Source organism: Vulpes lagopus, chromosome 2 (genome assembly GCF_018345385.1).
Source record: "Vulpes lagopus strain Blue_001 chromosome 2, ASM1834538v1, whole genome shotgun sequence".
In the NCBI taxonomy this organism is placed as follows: domain Eukaryota; kingdom Metazoa; phylum Chordata; class Mammalia; order Carnivora; family Canidae; genus Vulpes; species Vulpes lagopus.
In genome coordinates this window covers 12,821,995-12,843,856 of record NC_054825.1, presented here as the reverse complement: position 1 = coordinate 12,843,856, position 21,862 = coordinate 12,821,995, and the positions used below count along the sequence as shown (strand labels likewise).

Genomic DNA, 21,862 nt, shown 5'->3' with positions numbered 1-21,862 from the left:
AATTCACGTATTTACTAATTTATTTAATTGGTCATGAGCAGTTTAGAGATATAAAACTTACAATTTCCTAGCCACATTCTTATTAAACATTTATTATATTAAGCAGATTTCTGTAGAAAAGATAAGACACAGTATTGAGGTAAGTACATTTTTAAAATTTATTAAAAATCAGCTAAACTTTCTTACTGTAACCTAAGTAATTCTGCATAGATTTGAGACAGATACCGGTCCAGGCCTCACTTCCCTTATCTGATAAATGAGATGTTCTCCACGGTTCCTTTCAACTCTAAAATTTCCTGGTCTACAAAGTAATTTTTTTTTCTGAACTGCATTTTAGAAAAGTAGTAACATCCAACTAATACGATTTCATTTATCTAATAAAATGTGTACGAAAAAATAGGTGTTCTTGTGTGAATTGCTGGGGTTAATGAAATCGAACTAAATGGGCTTCATTACTGACTAGTTGACTGTTTTATGTGTTTTCTTCGTTTAACATAGTAACACTAACTCTCTCTAATCTTAATCAAATTACACATATATGAACTGATTTCTCCAAACTAATTAAATGATGATACAGTTAGCAAATAATTTATATTGTTATATTTAACACCACACCAGTACTACCAGATAATGTGATTGAAGCCTTTTTAAAAAAAAACATTCATTGCTGTAAAGACAATGAGGATGAAAGACGTGTGGAAAAATTCTTATTCTGACATATGCAGTTTACATTATTGCTATGATACGAATCAATCTAACAATTTAATCTCTCAAAATAATTAATTATCATCCCAGGATACTGTTCAATGCTTTAAAGCCATAATCTAGAGTAGAGAAGCCATTATTTGGCTTATATTTCCCTTCACAACCATGTAATACTTATATACAGAGAGATTTCCTGGAAATACATTTCTGACCTTTCCAGTACATTTTCCATTTGTCCTTTTATGTGAAAAATTTCCCCCAAATTTCTGCATCAAGTTTCTAGGCAGGAAAACATCTTAGAAACACATGTACTATAAACTATATTCTGGAAAAGAATATAAAATAATTAAAAACAGTTTTGTGCTTAGTTCCAGGTTTTATCTCATATTTGAAAAGCAATTATTTAATCCTTCTAATTTTAGGCGTAAGATTCTCCAACTGACTGACATACTCAATACATATATACATATGTACCACCCCTTCTACTGTTGATATAGTTCCAAATAAACTAATAAAGATTAATATTAATCCACAGAATAGGAAATTAAACCATTTTCTGGTCACAAAAATTATTTTGCTTGAAGAGGAAAACTCTCAGGCAAATACAAAAATCACTTCTTTTTCCAAAAGATACTTCTAATACTGTTCTTGGAAGAACTTCTGAAATTGAGAAACCTCCAAACTGGTAGAGACTCAAATGACCTACAGTGGGACTCCGGAGGACTCGGTATTTACTCCCCTGGCACTCTGCACAGATAGCACATGTGTTTTTAAGATGTCTTGAATTTCAATGTAAATTTGTTTTCTCTCTTCTCCTTTCACAACCAATCCTTTGTCATTCCGGACCGAACCTCGGCTAAAAATTGCCATACACAGATATCAGAAAATAGGGAGTAGGTGAGAGATCGGTTAGAATTATTACATGAAGTTTCCTAATTTTCAAGAACAGAGTTGTACAGAAGACTTCAGAGAATCACTACTGATCTATTTTTACTTCACACATAGCCTAGCCTTTTAAACCAGGAAATGTATATTTTTTGCGATATTTAAATTTCAACAAAAGCAAATTATCAGGATTCAAAATAACTGGAGATTTAAAGACAGGTTGTCCTGGTAACCAAATCTTGGTGGGGTACTAACTGACATCCAAGGCAGCTAGAGGAGAGAGAGAGAGATAAGATGAAGGCTTGGCATTCTCTGATCATCTCATTATTGTTCTAATGAGGAACTTTGCTCTGGGAATATCATCTCAGCTACTTTCACATCTTTTGTCCTACTGCCTTCATCTCCCTTTCAGTTCTTAATTAGGCCTTAAAGAGCTCGCACTGCCCTTTCAACTGGCTACTGCTCCTGTTTAAACACTGTGCTTTCACAGACAGGTGTTGGCATTAGCATGTAAGACATACAAACTTAATTACAAAATACTACGTCCAGAAGGGGAAAAAAATAACTTGGTGGATGGCTATTATTGGAGAACTTAATGTAAATTACTTCAAACATCTTATAATCTTCAACATAAAAATTGCTCAAATACTTTTCCTCAGTAACGCTCTGTAGAAGGGATGAGCTTTCTCCTCTTAATTGTATCCTGCAGTAAATTAACAACACCTAGTAATCCTTTCACTGTCATTTAGAATAGTTAGTATTCCAGAGAAAAATAATCACACATCAAGGATTCTTTTATCACCTTTAAATCCCTTAACTAAAACAATTTTCACATTTTATTTCTTTTAAGAATTCTAAGGATGCTTTTACAGCAATAAATTACAAGATTGGGAAAAGTACATTTACAAGCACAGAGAAATTGTAATTAAGGTGACTTCATAAACAATGGCTGCACATTAGATCGATTTTTTGATGTTGCATTTTGTTTGAGATTAAGTAACCGCCTGATAGAATTCATTTTACTATCTGATCAAAGGCTGACTTCATATATTCTGACATTTCTCGCCAGACTGCCATATTCTAAAGACTTGAGTATTTATGAAACATCAAAACTTATAAATCATTTACATAAAACAGCAAAAACGCAGTACAAAGTCCTCTGCTTCTATAATGTTTTCTACAATTTTAAGTACAAATAACTACATTTAGAAAGGTTTATACACCATTCCACAGTGACTTCTAGGCATATCACATCATAGAAAAATTGATATGTTATTGCTTTAAAAGATTCTTATTCTACATCTGGATCACACACACTTTAGGGACAGATGGTTCAAACAGCAACCACCAGCCTCTTGGAATAAAGGCTCTATTTCTGTTATTCAGTGAGAAGTCAGTTTTCTACCAAGAACATGTGCCCATATTTTTGTAAAGTAACTTACTCTCTAGGTTTTATGCATTTAGAATTGACTGTGGACGCAGTGGAACTCTGAACAATCAAACCTGGACTTCAAATAATAATAAAATGAAGTTGAGATATCTGAATAGTCCTTGCAAAATCTGTGAGTTAATGTAGTTGGTCGCTTCCAAGTCTGTTAATATATTTGGTTTTGTTCTAAGAAGGTAAGTGTCCTAAAGGCTCTTTCAAAGCCTCTCCTGGTTAACTAGATCTCTTGCCAGGATGCTTTTCCCATTGTTGGATGTTAACAAGGCAGTTTTATTCTTTGATTTTTGCCACAACAACAACAAAAAAGGTTCATTTTCTCCACATGCTCTTATTTCATAATTATAATGTTGACCTTGACACACAACTTTCACATTAATTTTAAAAGTCTGTAAACAAAATATGTGGATTCTAAATTGGCTTCAATTAGAACTATAATATTTGCTTGAATTTCTATAGATTATAGAGTTGCACACCCTATCGTATATAGAGACAAAGTTGGAATTTTGCTTTTCTTTCTCACCCACACTACCACATTAAACTACAATCCAAAGGTAACTCGGGGATTCAGGATGAAGGTCTTTTTAAAAATGTATGCCAGAAGGAAGGCCAGCTTGTGGCTTCTTTTCTGAAATGCACTAGCCCCTCGGCAACTTACCGGGATTTTCCTGAGGTCCTCATTGCTTGTCGGATTCATATGAAAACTAAGGAACAAAGGACAGACACAAATGTTAAAAGTGTATCGCACAGTCCACGTGGTTGAGGAAACATAAAAACAGAACTTTTCTAACCAACACAACTTTTAAAGTCCTAAATCACATGGATGAATGAAACTTAATCCAGGATGCAGGAGAAAAACAATACTCACTCAACCTTCTAAAGCATCTACAATTTTAAACTCTAAAGGAAAGCCCTCTGGTTATTATCAGAACTGAAGAACTGTACCTCTAAATAAAGGGTTTCTGAAGATCTTTAAATGTAAGTGATTTTACCCTGCAAGATAGTTTACAAAACTGAATTTTATCACGTTATATACATGCACTCACTCACCTTAGACCCTTCGGATATATAGACTGTGGAGAATCCAATAAATTTAAGTCGGAAAGACTGCAGAATACCAGTTAAAGCAATCTTTTTTTTAAAAAAAGTATACAGGTATTAGAAAAATTAACTTTTAAACACAATCCTATCAATGAGAATGAATTCAGAATTGTATGAACTATTGCTGCCATTAATGTGATTTCTAAGAAAGTGGTCTCCAAAGATTTAAATATCCAAATGGTCTAAAATACAATGGATTTCTTCCATGCAGAGAGTCAGAGAACATCACAGCCGAATGCTATAATCGTTTCCTTCTTTGAAACATGCCCATTAGGAAGGGACTGCAACCAAAAAGAGGCTAAACTTCAAAGTCATCTGATGAGTAAATATTTCATCATTGCCATTCAAGTTTAACTTTTACCCGGCACTTAAGAGTACTGGTCATTAGAGCCTCGACAAAGCATTACTGTCCTAGGAACCTTTTTGTCCCCCTCCCCTCCAAAAAAGACTTAACTGTAAAATGGACAGTTTTTTCATTATCTGTGCTTTTTCAGCCTAATAATTGAATCTTTTGAAAAAAATTCACTTTTATGATGTTTGACGGTGTGCCTACAAAGTCCAAACACCAACTATAACAGCTCAACAATCTCTACTCCTGTCCCAAGCTGTAAAACCACACACGTTCATGTACCTGCACAAGAGAATGCCCCACGTGTCCAACGTTTCATTTGTTATGACTAAGATTTGTAGTATGAGCGTCCTGAACTGACTGCTGACTTTTGCTAGCTAGAACTCTGTGGATAAATTATTTCAGGAGAGCTGGGTGACACAGAAGAGGAGATGAAAACATGTTTTAAACACCCACAGATGAACACCGCATCAGCAGGCTGATGCAGCTGACCCATTTCCTCATTCACGGTCTTTATGGTGTTCTATATGGTTCCAGGCTAGAGTCAGTGTACCAGCCCTTAGGAGCCCGACAAAAGAGCGGCTTAAAAGAAATTAACAAAAATAAAATCCAGAAAGCCATGATCACATGGCACACCTCGGCCTGGAGTGCCATTGAAGCAGCTGCTAACATTTGTGGTCCCTGTCCTCCTTGATTTCCAGTCCAAGGCAGTCATCATCAGGTTAGTCCGCAGGGCCTAACCTCTCCTGGCTATCATCTCCTGGCCCATTGTTTTCTAACAGTCAAGAAGGACATCCTGCTGCATGTCTCTCCATCCAAATGACAACATGATTTATACTCAGGTCTGCAGTACACCAACCACAGTGGTTCAAGGAGAAAAGTGACTCACAGGCCCCCAGGGCCAACGGGCGTGAATTCAAATCCAGACTCTGCCCTAATCTTGCTGTGTGACCCTGAGCAAGTCACTTAACTTTGTGTCATCTGTCAAATGGGGATGGCAACACTCCCTGCCTATGAGACTACTGTAAGATGAAATGAGTCAACAACATGTAAAACATTTAGCACAGTGACTAACAGAACATGTTCAGTAAATTATTTTATTTAAGAAACATTTACATAGCACTTAGACTGTGCCAGATACTATTCTGAGCACTTTACCAAAATTAACCCATTTAATCTTGATCACCCATAAGGTAGGTAGGATTTTTCATTTTCAGAGTAAGGAAACGAGTCACAGAGAGGTTTGGTAGCTTGAGTGTGGCCATACAGTCAGGAAGAGGTGGGGGAAGGTGTCTGGCTCTAGAATCTGCCCTCCTACCTGTGACACACAGCCCCTTGGCCTGCTCTCTGCACACAGATCTTAGTGAGCCCTGGCTGTACTGCTGAAGCCCTGAACAGACAGGACACATGGATTACTCAGAAAATAAAATGCCATCTCATTCTGAGGTGCACATGCAGAGCTGCACCCCTGGAAGGAGGAGAGCATACTCAAGAGTCTAATTTTTAGATCACATGGAAGAAGGCAATGTCCCATCATAGCAGTTAGCTAAGGATGGCCAAAGTCAAGGAAAAAGTAGGATTTAAAATTATATGAAGGGTAGGTTTGGCAGAGAAGGAGGGCTCTGCAAATAGACACGTGGCCTGGGGCTTCGAGACAGCAGGGCCATTGTAGGACACCGAAGAGACTAGAACATGAGGTCATGGGTGGGAAGCAGCCCTTAAAGGCTCTTGATGCAAAACTTGATGTAAAAGATGGGACTCTTGGACCCGATCCCTCAGAGCAGTGGGCAAGTTTCTGACCAACTTAATCTTCTTTTACAAATGCTATTTAGACAATCCATGTCTGGTAGTATAACCCATACCCATTAACAATTGACAGTAATGATCACTGGATGAGTATCATCAACAATATGATGACTGTGTAAATATCATTCTACGTCTCAGGAAGAAATTAGTGACCTGACAAACAGAAATGCCAGCGTTATATTTATCATAATGAAGATTTTTAGAAAACAGACGCCAAGGACACAGAGTTTATCAAAATCACAAAACTACCAATATGTAACATACAGTAGCTTTAGCCTCTGGAAATAAAGAGCAGCTCAGTGACAGCCTGAAAAATGTCTGCAAAGTCTCAAGAATGCTGAAACCACAAAGGTTGCACACTGGAAGGGGAAAGGGTGTCGTGCGCGGCAAGCCCCAGCTCCCCCCATTATCACTGCCAGCAGAGCACAGAGCAGAGCAGAGAGAGGGCTCTTGCTCAGGGCATTGTCTGCAATCTAAAGGCACAGCCCCTCCCTTGTGGTCGGCTTTATTTTCACACACTGACGTGTCAAACACAGGACACAGTCAGTCATTCATGGCTGCCTTTTTTGATCTGTCCTGAAGGGGGGAAAAAGAGTTAACTGAACTGGATTGAATTAGCTTGGTGAAAAAATAAAATGTCTCTATTTATCGAAGTGTGGCACCAATTTGTGTTATCTTTCTCTTTGGACTGCTGTCCTCCTGTCAGACAAGATATCGAATAATACAGTCTGACTGCTCAACTAAGTTGTTGACAGGTTAAGGGAAATGGTGTTTTTAATCAGGTGTAAGATAAACTTGGACATGCTCCTACTGAAAAAGTCTATATACAAACTTTAACTTTATGATTAAAAAAAAATTAGTTTGAGAAATCAAAACTGAAAGAGTTTGGGGGTGACAGAGAACTTTAAAGCAAACTTTAAACGGATGAAAATATTTTAAATTCCTACTTTCAAAAATATCTTAAGCTAAGAAGGTATTTTACCTTAACGTTCTAAAGTTTGTAAGAAGAAGCTGATTTTTTACAACATATTTCCCAAATTTTCAAGAATTTTTTTCCAAGTAAACTCTAATTTATAAGTTTGAAGTGAATACCACTCAAATATATTTCAAGGAATCATTAGTATCTCTTACATAACATCATTTATTAATTTTGAAATTAAAATAAATACCGAGTAAAGAAATAACTGGGGAGGACTTGAAACTGTCCTAACATATCTGCTTTGGACCAGCCTTCCACAGATAGGCCAGAAAGGCCAAACAATCTTTACAACCTCCAAATCATTCAAACACTTGGCAGCAATCATTTTCTTCTTCACCCTTCCTTTTCTCTAACAAATACATTCTTTTGGAACAAGAATATCTAAGAGTAGAGACTGTTGAGAATTAAAAATGTATAAAGTGCTTGTCAAGAAAAAAAAAAACCCACAGAAGAACAAAGATCTATTAAATCTGATTAACTGAGTGTAAAACAATGCAAACTGTAAATTCCTGACTCTAGGACCTTAAATCTTTCAGTAAGAAGTCATGTAACAACGCTTGAAGCTCTTCTGGAGGCATTTAAAAACAAGTATTATTTCATCTTCCATAATATCCCTTTCCAAGCCCCATCATTGCTGAAATTATGAAGCTAAATACATTTCTGGCCTACACCTTGATCCATTTTTGTATTCAAGAAGTGAATTCAAGTTATTTGCAATATCCAGGAGGTGGATTTCCAGCCCCACCTGGCTGGAAGGGGACAAAGAAGGGGGTGGGTAGTAGAGGAGTAACTTTCTCAAACAACATTCAATTTCTTATTGTGTATGGGAAGTAAGTATAACTTCAGACTATCACAGAAGAACTTCTAAGATCATTTTCAAAGCATACCATCCTATTGATTTCCCTGTTTAACTGTGAGAGTAGGCACTAGAGACCCAGGCCTTCACTTTGGTGACGAATGTAGTTGGGAGAAGACAACATAACATAAAACTTTGCAATGAATCTGAAAAAAGGAAAAGAAAAAAATACCCCACTTACTGTGAAGAAAGTGTATAATTCTTTATCATTACAAATAATAATGATAGTATGCCTTATTGCAAATGATATTTTATTGACTTTAGCTGTGGTACCAGGCACCTTTCAGAGCACTTTACATGTTAACTTACTTAATTCTTGTAACGTGCTGTTTTTACTTCCATTTACAGAAGGGGAAAGATGCACAGAGAGGTTAAGCAGCTTACTCAAGGTAACACAGTTATTAAGTGGCAGGGTCAAGATTCAAGGAAAGACAGCCAAACTCCACAGTCCAAGCTCTTTAGCCAGGAACTGTGCTTCTTCCCCGCACCCTCCAACGTGTTCTGAACTCTTCAGCTGTGCCGTGAGCTCAGAGAGGGTTTGCTTCAGCAGTCCAGGAAAATTTCCTGAGGTTTCTCCCAATCAGAAGTGATTAAGAGAAGTCCAAGGCAATCGTAAAGAGGCAGAACACAGGCTGAAAAGCAAGAGGTTTGGAAATAACCAAGCCCACTGTTCTGTTCCACAGGCCCCTCCCTGCGCCCTCGGAGGCTGATGTCTGCAGAGTGCTTCATCTGGGCTGCTTTGCCCAGTGGCTTCCGGTTACTCTCTGGCCCTGGGAGGCACCTGCAAGAGACAGGGGATAGAAGGAAGGGGAGGTAGGGTATTTATCGCCCCCACTCCCGGTTCATGTCACTGCTGCCGCAGGCCCTCCCTGCTGTGCTACAGGTTTAAGCAGTAGCTTCTCTATAAACAGCCACAGATGAGCTACAGCTGTCCCTTCACACCTAATACAGCAGTCCCTTCCAGACACTGCTGGCTCCTGGTGCAATACCTTCCCTCTGCGCCATCCTTAACCCCAGGCACCCCTCTGGAAATGGTCTCTCACTAAACGTTCTTCAATTATCCGTTTTGAGCGTGTCATTTGTTTCCTGCTGGGATGCTATAACCGATACAAGAATATACAATAAATGCCATAAACTATTAACTTCATAATATAAAGTGGTTAACGACAAAGGTTTATCCTATTTATCTGTTAAAAAGAAAGAAGAAAGAGAGAGCCAAAGAAAAACAATATCCCACAATTATTCATATGAATTATCTACACTTCCCTTTGCCCTTCATTTTCTGGCTTTTGCTCTATCACTACTTATTTTAACACTCCTTTCTTTCTTCCAAGAATATACACCGTCTTCTACTTTGTAAATGATAATTCACATTTACATGCTGGCCACAAAAAAAGTTCCTGGCCTTCATTTAACAACACTTTTCACATTCATAGAGCTAGAGTACTTTATGTTCAAATGATTTTCAATTCAGAATTACATTATTAAAGACTGATTGCTCTTGCAGTTTGGAAATGGCGTAATGGCTTAAAGTGACTTGAATTTGAATAATACCACCTCATATTTATATACTACCTTACATCCCAAACAGAATTTCTCTAGATATAGTTCCAAAGAGTGGGATATGGCTACTCTCGGTCAGATCCATTCAATCAAAAATCCCATCTGATCAATTTCATCTTCTGATTCCCCCACTTTTCACCTGCTTTTTGGACCCACTACCAGCCCAACTGTTCCCTCATTTATTGTGTTTACTCACCTCTCCCACCAGAGCATGTTCACTGCCTCTTACCCCTCCTACAATTGCCCCATTTTTATCTTGCCAATTTCTAGTCCTTCCTGAGGAACCCCTGCTGACTCTGTTACTCACTCACCTCCTGTAATCTGAAACACATCCCCCATCACCAGTACTCACTGCTGCTTTTATAAAGGTCACCAACAAACTATTTTTACCAAAGGCAACAGCCTCATTCTCTTTAACCCTTCAGCTCCATCTGATACCAGTGACTTGTTCTTTCTTTTTAAGACTCTCTTTTGAGATACCTAGTAGCCGAGATTTTCTATGTTTCCAATTACTCCTTTTCCTTGTCATCTTCCTCTTCTCACTCCTATGAGAGAGACACTGGATATTTCTTAAGGTTCTGCTTTCAGACCTCTTTGTACTCTACCCTGGTGATTTCACATTCTCCCTCCAGTGCCCCTGCCACCACAATACAGTGTGACTGCTGGTGTGACTGCTCAGTCTTTTATCTTCCACTACAGCTGTATTATCCTTTGAATACCACCTTTACAAATGTCTGTTTAAAGTCCTGGATTGGATATCTTACCTGTACCTCAAGGTAAACATGTCCCAAACCAATCATCATCTTGACTTTTGTATCAGTTCTGTCTGATTTTCCAATTTCTGGCATAACCAAGTCTCCTGGTCACCCAAGGTGAAGCCTCAGGAATGCCCTGGACTCCAGCCTTCGGCTTGAAAGCTACTGCCTCATAAGTAAGCTGCCAGATTCTCCCCATTCAGCTTCTGAACATGAATCTTTTTTCCTTGCTACTCAAGGTCACTGCTACCTTTCTGATCACAAGACCATATCCCTCCAGCTCAGGCTATTGCGAACAGCCTCTTACCAGTCTCGGCCAGTCCTTCTTTGTCCAATACAGCCTAAGCAACATGGCTGGGTAGGACACACTAAAGCTCAAATCTAACCTTGTTACTCACCTGTCAAAACACTTGTGGCCTTCAACTTCCTCCTGAACAACAAATTTCTTAGCGTGGCTTTCAAAACCTATTGGATTGGGCTCAAATGATCTTTCCAAACTTACTGCCCATCACCTAGTACCCAGGTACAACCAACTTGCTCTAAATTTCATATTTTTAATAAAGAAATAAGAGATGCCACCTACTTCAAAAAATTAGGATTGAAAGAAGGTTAAAAGAAATGAATTTGAAATGTTTATGACAAAGTGCTATTCAAATATAAGGTAAGTAAACCTACACACAGGACCTTATATCTTTTATAAAAGTTAACTCAAGATTGGTCACAGGCCTAAATGTAAGACATAAAACTGTGAAACTCCTAGAAGATAACATAGGAGGAAATCCAGAGGACCTTGGGTATGGTAAATACCTTTTTAGGTACAAAACCAAGGGCATGATCCATGAAAGAACAAACTGATAAGCTGAACTTAATTAAAAGTTTCTGCTCTGTGAAAGGCATTAAGAGAATGAAAAGATAAGCCACAGGCCGGGAGACAATATTTGCAAAGACATCTGATAAAGGATTATTATCCAAAATATACAAAGAACTCTTAAAACTCAACAATAAGAAAACAAGCGACCCCATGGAAAAATAGGCCCCAAATCTCAAGAGGCAACTTCACAAAAGAAGTGACAGATGACAATAAATATATGACCATAACATCATACATTGGGGAAGTGTAAATTAAAATAACAACGAGATATTGGAATGGCCAAAATCCAGATCACTGACAACACAAATGCCAATGAAGATTTGAAGCACCAAGAACTCTCATTTATTGCTGGTGGAAGTGGAAAATGGTATAGTCACTTTGGAAGTTTGTGGTTTCTTACAAAACTAAATATATTCGGGTTTTTCTTTTTTAAGATTTGAGAGTGTGAGAGAGAGAGAGACAGAGACAGAGAGAGCTCAAAGGGGGAAGGACAGAGGGAGAGAATCTTATGCAGACTCCATGCTGTAATCTCATGACCCTGAGATCATGACCTGAGCCAAAACCAAAGGCCAGGTGCTTAACCAACTGCACTACCCAGCCAACCCACTAAACATACTCTTACAATTCAATCCATGCACAATTACAATTACACTCCGTGGTATTTACCCAAAAGTGTTGAAAATTATGTCCAGACAAAAACCTGCACACAGAAGCTTTATTCATAATTGCCAAAGCCTGGAAGTAACCAAAATGCTCTTCAGTAGGCGAATGGATAAATAACCTATAGTACATACAAACAATGGAATACTACTCAGTGCTAAAGAAGAAATGAGTTATCAAGCCATGAAAAAACATGGAGGAACTTTAGGTACACATTACTAAGTGAAAGAAGCCAATCTGAAAAGGAGGGCTACTAACTGTAAGTTTCTAATTATTGGACATTCTGGAAAAGGCAGAAACTATGGAAATAGTAAAAAGATAAGTGGTTTCCAGGGTTCGGGGGAAGGTAGCGGTCAACAGAGCACAAGGGACTTTTAGGGAACTGAAATATTTTATACGATTGTGTAAAGGTAGATACATGTCACTAAACATCTGTCCACCAAACCCACAGAATATACAACACCAAGAGTCAACCCTAATATAAACTAGGGACTTTGCATAATTATGCTGTGTCATCCTAAGTCCATCAATTGTAATAAATGTACCATTCTAGTGGCAGAGGCTATCCATGTGTGGGGGTAGGACACATACTGGAACTTTTTTCTTTTGCTCAATTTTGCTGTAACCTAAACTGCTGTAAAACAAAAACAAAAACAACAAAAAAACAAAAAAAAAACATTTTTTTTTTTAAATTTGCCTTTTGTGCATTTATCTTAATTCCTGGATTCCCTGCCCCTTCTGCTATAAATTACTTGAATAAAAGAATGATATTTCATTAATCTTTTCAATCCTGGCATCTGACCCAGTATCTACAGCATGGCAGATGCTTAACAAATCTATATCGAATAGATCAATAGTCAGTGCTTAATGAAAATTTCTAAGAACTGAGCTAGTAGTTGGCTGAATAAAACGATGGTAGGTCAACATAAGTTTTAACAAGAAGATATCAAGTCCTCAAAGAGCAGAAGAAATCATTTTTCTGAGTAACAAAGATTAATTATATCTAGACCTGATGGTATATTAATGGAATATTTTTCAGTTCTTTTTAAGACAGAAAGAATTATTCTGATACTTAAAACTGTTACTATGAATTGAAATTGGTGACACGCAATAAAATCAATTCAACTAGCCAGTTTATCCAGTTTACCAACCAGGTCCATCAGTTTAGGTGTTTGACCACAATACAGATTAATTTGAGATTTTTCTGGTAAATCCTGAAAACATGTATTCCACAAAAGCTCTATGTTAAAGGAGTTTAAAGAAATGTTCTTTAATGATATTCTTTATAAAAGCTCTAAACAATAAAGTGTCCAAAAAGAGATTCCACTAACACAACCTGTAGCATATTTCAGTTGTATTACATGTGCAAAAGGGCTTAAGAGACAAGGTATAACTCAATATTGCTTTTTCCTTCTTTTTAGGAAAAGAAAAAAAAAATCAGCACCAAATCAAATTAATGATATTATAGATTAAAATACTACATTATCTCTCCTGGGACTGGGCACACTCACTGAATACCTGAATGGCAAAACAAAACCTAATGCATAAATGTCTATGGGGATTAACTGTAATTTACTCATTAATATTCTCACAGGATGTCTTTCATGAGATCTCATAGGCAAGACAATTAAAAACTGTGGTCAATGACACCAGAGATCATGGACAGCAAATTCAGAGCAAGCTGCTTTTCAATCATGAATAGTAATGAATATGTCATCGAAGAAGTCCTAAAACTTGAGGATTTAAAGAGATCTATGAAATTAAGGAGTATTTCAAGAATCTCATATTCACTACAGTTTAACTTACCATTTTCTCCTGGTGAAGAAATGAAAATTATTTTAAGTACATTTCCAAATTTCCAAACATATGGCTTGTGTGATTAGCCTTTTCCTGGGAGAGGCTGAGGGCTGAGGATTATCTGGGCACAGGGAACTTCTCCATGAGGGGCAAGCCAGGCAGGTTGGGCCTCGGTCCCTCTGGCCTAGCAAAGGAGGTCAGGGAGCCCATAACACCCTAGGCCAAGAGCACCCCAAGCTGGCTCTGTACCTGCGACAAAGTCAAGTTCTAGAAAGGAAGCCACTAGTGCCCTTTGGTCACCGGGAAGGCCATGGATGTTCAAGAGCAGCTTGCAAGGAGGCCCCAGGCCAGAAAGCATCTACTTCCCCTGCTGAGCCTTCAAGGAGAGACTTCATAGGCAGTCAGATTTATGGAGGCCCTCCATTAGGTGACACAAACCCCAGACTCCTGTGCATACGTGCATACTCTTTGGAAGCAGAGCTACTAGGATGACTGGGAGATTTCTAACCACTCTACACCGTCAGCTGAGATGCCTAGCCTTCAAATCTATTCTTGGTGATCAAGAGCTGGTTTCACAGAGCTATGAAATTATAAAATTTTGCTGGAAAATAATATATTGTTTTACATAAAAATACACTCCCTAGCCCCTCCAAAAGTAGATGAATATAGTGATTTTATTGGAAATTGCACATTATACTGCATCCCTCAGCCAGCTTTTTCTCAATGGTTCTTTGTTTAAAAAAAAAAAAATAACATTGTAAACACAGGCATCCACTGATTTTTTTTTACAGTGTACCTTGTAATATTTGCAAATTTCTGCTGCCACAGTAACCTCCCCATTGTCCTGTTCCTACGAGCTATATAAATAAAATTACTTTTCACTGCACACAGTTTTTATTCTGAATCTAACACTCACACTTAGAAAGAAGCTCTCACTGGCATCTTTCTCACTCATTCTGTGAGTGTTTCTTCCTATTCAGGCCCATATTATATATGCATTAGCCAAGTCACTGTTCTCTGGGTGTCCCCAAAATTGGTTTTCCGTCGCATCACTCATAGGCCCAAATATCTTTATACTTATTATAGAATTAGGTGCAAATGCTTCATTCTGGCATGCTAAGTTCCCATTAACAAGGTACCATCTCCACTACTACCTCCGACCCTAACAATTTCAGGTAGGCTGGGTCCCTGATAGCCACTTAAAACACTCATTTTTAATGCACTGCCTGGTCTCATTTTAATCTCCATTCATAAAAGCCCTTTCCTCTCTCCATAGATCCATCCTTTGAGATTGGGCCAATTGTACCTTTTCCATGACACCTAGACTGTCTGACCTTACCTATTTAATCACCTGGCATTTTTAGTTCTCTGAGCAGTTAGTCACCCATTAGGGCAATCAGTTACATATTTTGTATCTACCTGCCTTTGATCGAAAGAGATGTTGCCTGATGCATCTTTGTTTCACAATATTAACAGAATTCTTTTTTTTTTTTTTTATTAACAGAATTCTTACACAAGACAGGAGAGTAATGTTCATCCCCTATTATCAAGTTCTAAAACGAACATTTTTTTTTTTAGCATGTCGCCCTAATACATACTGTCTCCTCACAGTCGAAAGACAAAAGGCACAAAAAAAGTGACATTATAAGACCCTACCTGTCCTTATTATTCCATAAAATAAACTGATGGCAGTACAAAAATACCTTACATTTAAATTTTGGTTATATCTTCTCTTAAGTGAGGAATATTTTTTAAAACTGGAACGACAGAACATTAAAGATGCAATTAATATTATTTCAGGAATATTAGAGAACCTTGAGTTCAGAGACTCCTCTAGCAGAATCTTACATTCTTGGTGAAAATCAGAGAGAAAAGAAGACACTCTCCCTTAACAAAGAAATGAAAGAGCCCACCTTCACATCTTGCTTAGAAGGGATACACTAGGGTCTGTGTGAATTTCCTAAGGCAGGGACAGACCCTTTTTCCAAAGAGGACTCTGGAATGTTCTCAAGGGTTTTCCATAAGCAGCATTTATCCTTCTTATAATAACAGTTTGAACAATTTAATCTAAGCTCAGCTACATGAGTTTAGAAAATATTCACCATGATTTAAGGTAAAGCCAAAGCTTAGCTGTCTACCCTGCGCTGTCCTTACCAGTGCTACGCAAGAATTTCTGAACACAGGATTTTATAGCAATATTGATTATAATACCTTTCCCTTGTAAAGCAATAAAACATATTTTCTACTTAATACAGGGAATATTTTACTTAAACTCAATGTGGTTTAGTTTATTTTATCAAAGATTATTACTGAACATACATCTTGAAAGAAAATAGGAAAGCTATCAAGTTTATTGCTTTCTGCCAAATGTACACATCCTCTACTGGTCAGCAAGAAACATGAGCTCCTAAATTCTATTTTAAGATTTAAGTTGAGAATACATTATTACTTGGAAATAATTTCATTTAACTTATTTAAAGCAATTATTGCAGGTTCTTTAGGTGCTGTCCAATAAGATCATAATGAGAGCTACCATTTCCAGGTTCACCCTGTGGCAAACCACCCTCAGCACTCTATGCACAACACTATTTAATCTCTTCTGTAACACCAAGGTTGCCAAGGTTGTTATCCCATTCTCAGTTTAAAAAAATGAGGCTTAGAAAGGTTAAATAAGGTCATACATCTAGCTATTCAAGACTCAAATCCAGACCTGAATCCTAAATTTGAATTTTTCATACCTATCCTGTATTTCCTTTAGAATATTCTACTATTACTATATCTACATTCTCAATGTTATATTGTAACATCTCTGAGTGGAAGAAGGTAATCAAATATATATTCTGAAACAAATATTAAATTATGTTCAGTATGATTTCCATTTTTAACTTATTTGGGGCATTTAATTTCTTTGAAAATGAAAAAAACTGCATGAAACAAAATATATTGTATATCTCTAGTCAACAAAATATGTGATTAACCTGAACACCCCCATTCCCATTCCAGGATCCATAACAAAGAGGTCATTATACTTAAGGCAGAGCCGCTGCAGGGCACTCACTAATTGGCTCCCTGGTAGCCTAAAGGAGCAAACATACTTCCTCAGGAACCTATCAGGCATAGAGTATACCTAGCTCCAAGACTCCAACTAAAAAAGAGATGACAGAATTACGAAGTAGTGAGTAAAGAGCTTACCAAATAGTGAGTGAAGATACAAGAGTACATAGTCGTTATTTATAAAATATTCCTTCAAAATGCATCTTGCAATTTTTTAAAATAAGCTTTCTTGCTATTTACTGAAATAACTGTACATTCACTCCCCAACTTATAATTTCTTATAATTTCTAAAATTACCAAATTTCTAAGGTTAAAATACATACATTTTTACCTATGTGTGATACATTGTATTTAATATACGCTTATATATTACATTTTAATATTTATATTACAATTATGTTATATATCAATACTATATTTAATACCTCAAATCAAAGAGCACTAATTTATCCTTAAAAATATAAGTTGAAGGAGACAAATGTCAAATGTCTGGATCCCAATATTCTTAGAAACTAGCTAAATGTGTAAAAGGAAAATCATTTCATAATCAAATTAGCTGCTTTACTTTCTATTGCCAGCAGCTATTTAGAACATCTCTGCCACAGGTACCACTACTACCACCTATTAAAATATAGAAACAGTACCTGTATTTCGAAAGTTAAAGCTTTATTGCTATGGCAAAAAGTAACCACAGGTGATGGAGTCATAGCGGCCCAAAAGGAAGTGTTCTAAACAGAAAAGTAGTGTTCACAGAAGTAGGGCTAAATATAAAAGAAACAGAAGTTATTCTCCTGTGAGAAACTAACAAAAGGGGTCCAACAGGGACAAGATTTGGTAAAGCCAAAACCGCTGGAGAGAAATACATGTAGTAATTATAATTCTAAGGTGAACACACTTTAAATGCATTAAACCCATAAGCAATTACAGAAATTTGCACTGTTGTGTTCAAAGAAGCCAAGTGTGGTTCAGTATTCAGAAATAAACTCTCAAGAACTGTAGTTAGTGTGCTGATATTAACTTGCTTGTCTTCAACAACTCAAAACACATAATTTCTATCTCTAAAAAAAGCTCTAAAATGAACAGATAGCACCTCATTAAAACAAACAAACTCAGAAGTCTCCATCAAGACTGAAATGCCAACTTTGATTCAAAGACAACACACCTGACATTGCTGTAATATGGATCTTCCTTGACTCACAATGGGGTTACATCTCAATAAACCCACTGAAAATGGAAAATACTCTAAATGAAAATGCATTTAATACCCCTAACCTACCAGACATCATTGCTTAGCCCAACCTATCTTAAATGTGCTCAGAACAGTTACTATTAGCCTACAGTTGGGCAAAATCACCTAACACAAAGCCTATTTTATGGTGTTTCTCCTGTAATTTATTGCATACTGTACTGAAAGTGAAAAACAAGATGGCTGAATGGGTGCAGAATGGTTGTAAGTTGTGTGCCCTAGTGATCGCCTGGCTGACTGTAAGCTGCAGGTGCTGGTGCCCAGCCTCACAAGGGAGAATCCAACGGCATATTCCAGGCCTGGGAAAAGGTCAAAATTCAAAATTCTGAAGTATGGTTTCTACCAAATGCATATCAACTTACCATCATAAAGTTGAAAATTCCTAAGTTGAAACATCCTAAGTTGGGGACCGTCTGTACAGCCTTTACAATTCTCTGTTTCATCAAATTTAAGACTCCAATTAAAGACCATCATTGGAAAAATCCTCCTCGTTTCTTCTCCTTTACCAATCCCCCACCATCCCGACCTCCACATATAAAAGGAACACATCTCCAAGATGTTCCCTTCTTTCCCATCCTCACTCCCAGGTGACTTCCATCAACTCTCACCTTCACAATCATACTAACTTTCTGACTCATTTTCCTGCCCCAAGTCCTCCCCCTTCCCATTCCAAACTCCACCAGACTCCCTCATGCTACAGGGTTAGTTAATCTGATCAAATCACAATGTAACTTAAAAAATCTTCATGGTTCCCCAATGTCTCTACAAAGCCCAGTCCTTAGCGTGGAATGGAGACCTAATATCTACATACCTGTTTCTATGAACTCTAAAAGGAGGAGTAAATATTCCAAAAATAATGCAAATCAAAGTGTCATTTGATTATCGGATCTAAAATTCAGAAAAAATCATCTGGAAGGAGGAGGCAACGGAATGGATGAGGAGGCATGCAAGGGCTTTCTTTTTATTCTTAATCTTCCAAGTATAACATGTTTATAATAAAGGTCTGCTGATTGCGGGAGTTTTTCTGAACCAAAATTCAATTCATACCCCCAACAATTTCAAGTTTATGTAGGAAATAACTATACCAAATGTCTGAAATCAAGAATCAGGTCTTCAGCTAGAAAGTATCGTAAGAGCATGAGTGAAGCGGTACATATCATGTAAAAACTACACTGGTGATGAACAGCCTCCTCTCTGGCCTAGATTCTGACAGCTTTAAAGGGGATAAAGAAAGTAAGGTCAACTTGGAACAGGCAATTTTAGCCAAAAGGCCACCGGTGAAAACAGAACAAATGTCTACAATAATTCTGAAACATGTAATTTATGTCTTTCCAATGTACTGTTCTCAAAATACACATGTTCATTAATGGCAATTAACACAAATTATTAACCTACATGTAACAAGCTTGTTGGTTTGACAATGAAATAATCCTCTCAAATTCTACCTTAAAAGTTAAAATTTACATATTGATTTGCACTGGAGTCACTGGAATATTATCTTAATGCTTCCCTATCAGAAACCTCAGGACTTACATACTCTATCTTGTATTTGATCATATCATAACAACCTGTTCTCTTTAACTATTGGACTCGCCGCGTTATCCAATGTCCAGTGCCTAAGAGCTCGTTAATTACCTAAACTATATCTCCATAGGTCTTGTTAATTACCCGTCTCCTGTCTCAGAGGACCTTGTTAATAACTTGTACAGTCTCTCTAAAGAGGTCCTAACAACACATTAAAATTAAAGATGCTTTTCTTTTAGCACCTGTCAAGTGCTGTAAATTGAGAAATTTTCACATCAGTTTATTAGCCTACAGTAGTTTTTGTGGATTTTTTTGGCTGGTTTTCTTCTCTCACAAAATCTCTCTATATCTCAATCTCTCAGCTCAAAATAATAACAACAACTTAGCAAAGTTTTGTCTTTTTTTGTTACAGAGCCTTTTTTGTTTTCAATTTTGAAGTCTATAAATATCAATTTGCATTAGTGAGTTAGCAAAAGGATGGCATGGATGGTATCTGCAAATTAACCCATTGGGAGATGTACCAATTAATGAGAGCTATTATAATGAGTATTAGGATGACAAAGGGTAAAAAAGTTTCAAGTAGTATCTGGGGAGTTTAGCATAAAAGTTCTAGTTAGTGTTAAGGGAACTAATCATATTGCATATTTCATGTTCCTAGTCACTGTTTCATTGGATACATTCTGCAAATCCCGGGATACTAATGGATTAATGGGTCTAAAAATCATCTCAAAAGTTTTTGTTTTCTGTCTTTAAATGAGGCCACAAATTTTCAGCTGTGTAAAGATTTATAGCCTGCCATGGATGAGAGGCAAAATTATCTTTACTATTAGACAAAAATAAGAACAAAAATAAATACTGCTATTAAAGTAAACCTTATACATGTTAAGGTTTATTATGCCAAAAACTGAGCTATAAACTCACATGGGGGGGCGGGGGGGTGAAAAGGTCCATACTGAGCGTTACAAAAATGAAGGTTTTAAAACTATGAATAGGATCATTTCTTTTGGAACATTTGTTTAACTTTTAAAAATCAAAATATAGGCCTATAGTAAATAGTCTGTCTTTTTTTCGTGGACATGTTATATAACTTCATAATAACAACTACATGCTTATAAGCCTATGGTGCTTTGTGATTTGTGAAAATTAGGCACACGTTTAAACATACATTCTAGGTAACCAATTTTTTTGTAGCTTCTGAGAAAGGTATGATACAACCATAGACAGGAATTGATGAGTTAAGGAAAGAAAAGAAAGGAGAAAGGGAGAAAGGGAAGTAGGTTAACCTGATCCCAAAAGTAAAAGGCACACGGTCATGCAAAATTTTAAGATATTAGTGACAGACAGGAGTTCTTGATCTTAGGCACTACTTCTGTACTGTCCTAAAAACTGTTTCACCAGCTAAGCAACAAACAGGTTTTTCCTCAGTAAGTACAGTAAATGGAAATATATGCATATATGCTCTAATAAAAGCAATATAGCAGGAATGATATCATAAGATAAACCATTAAGTTAACACAGAACAACTAAGAATTTGCTGTATGGTATTCACAACGACAAGAAGGCAGAAAATAACGAAGGGAAAGCATGTTCTCTGTATGAGTCACAAATAGATGAATATTCCCAAATCAAAATTTTCTGGTAAAAATATCTCCCATAAGTTCTTACTCTCCAATGAGCTTCCTTTTTAAAATCAAACAGCAGCTCTCCATACGGAGTATGCTTATATTTTTTACTCTATTTTTTTTTACATTTCAGAATAAGACACACAACCAACTTTCTCCTGTGTTAATGAATTCCCTTGACTGGGTGGACTTCCTCAATAATAAACTTTCTCAGGGAGCCTCAGAAGAACATACATCACAAAGTTTCTCTTCAAGTTATGATAGGTAGCAAATAAACACAAGCATATTTTGTAAGTGTTGTTCATCACTACTGATGTCTGGGTTTTACCTGAACTCTGAGAAACAATTCATCCACAGATGCCATAAATATTAAATAGTCAGACATTTCTGCTGGTACTTCAATACCTACTATAATTTAGATGTTTCTTAGCCATTCAGCCAAATCTCATACTCCTCTCCATATTCCTGTTTTAGTATGGCTGACCTCCCAACTAAGCCCTCCACCTGAGTTAGGGCCCTGGAAGCAAAGCTAGTGTGACCAAGTCATCTATTCAACTAGGAATTTACCAACAGAACTCCTGATTCCTATTCATCAATTAGTACTTTACTGAACTCTTATGAAATACATGCTATAATTTAATTTAG

At 37.0% G+C, this 21,862-nt stretch overlaps 1 protein-coding gene across 2 annotated transcripts in view; it reads right to left on the bottom strand.

Moving 5' to 3' along the window:
* RAB11FIP2 (RAB11 family interacting protein 2) overlaps positions 1-21,862 on the bottom strand; it is a 42,163-nt gene that overhangs the window by 6,561 nt on the left and 13,740 nt on the right. Inside the window, exon 4 of one of the 2 annotated variants that reach the window (XM_041743862.1) lies at positions 3,693-3,738. In XM_041743862.1, the coding sequence (XP_041599796.1) occupies positions 3,693-3,738 (46 nt within the window). Of the gene's footprint in view, positions 1-3,692; positions 3,739-8,440; positions 8,907-21,862 lie in introns of those variants that run through there. The other variant, XM_041743863.1, reaches the window with a different exon arrangement.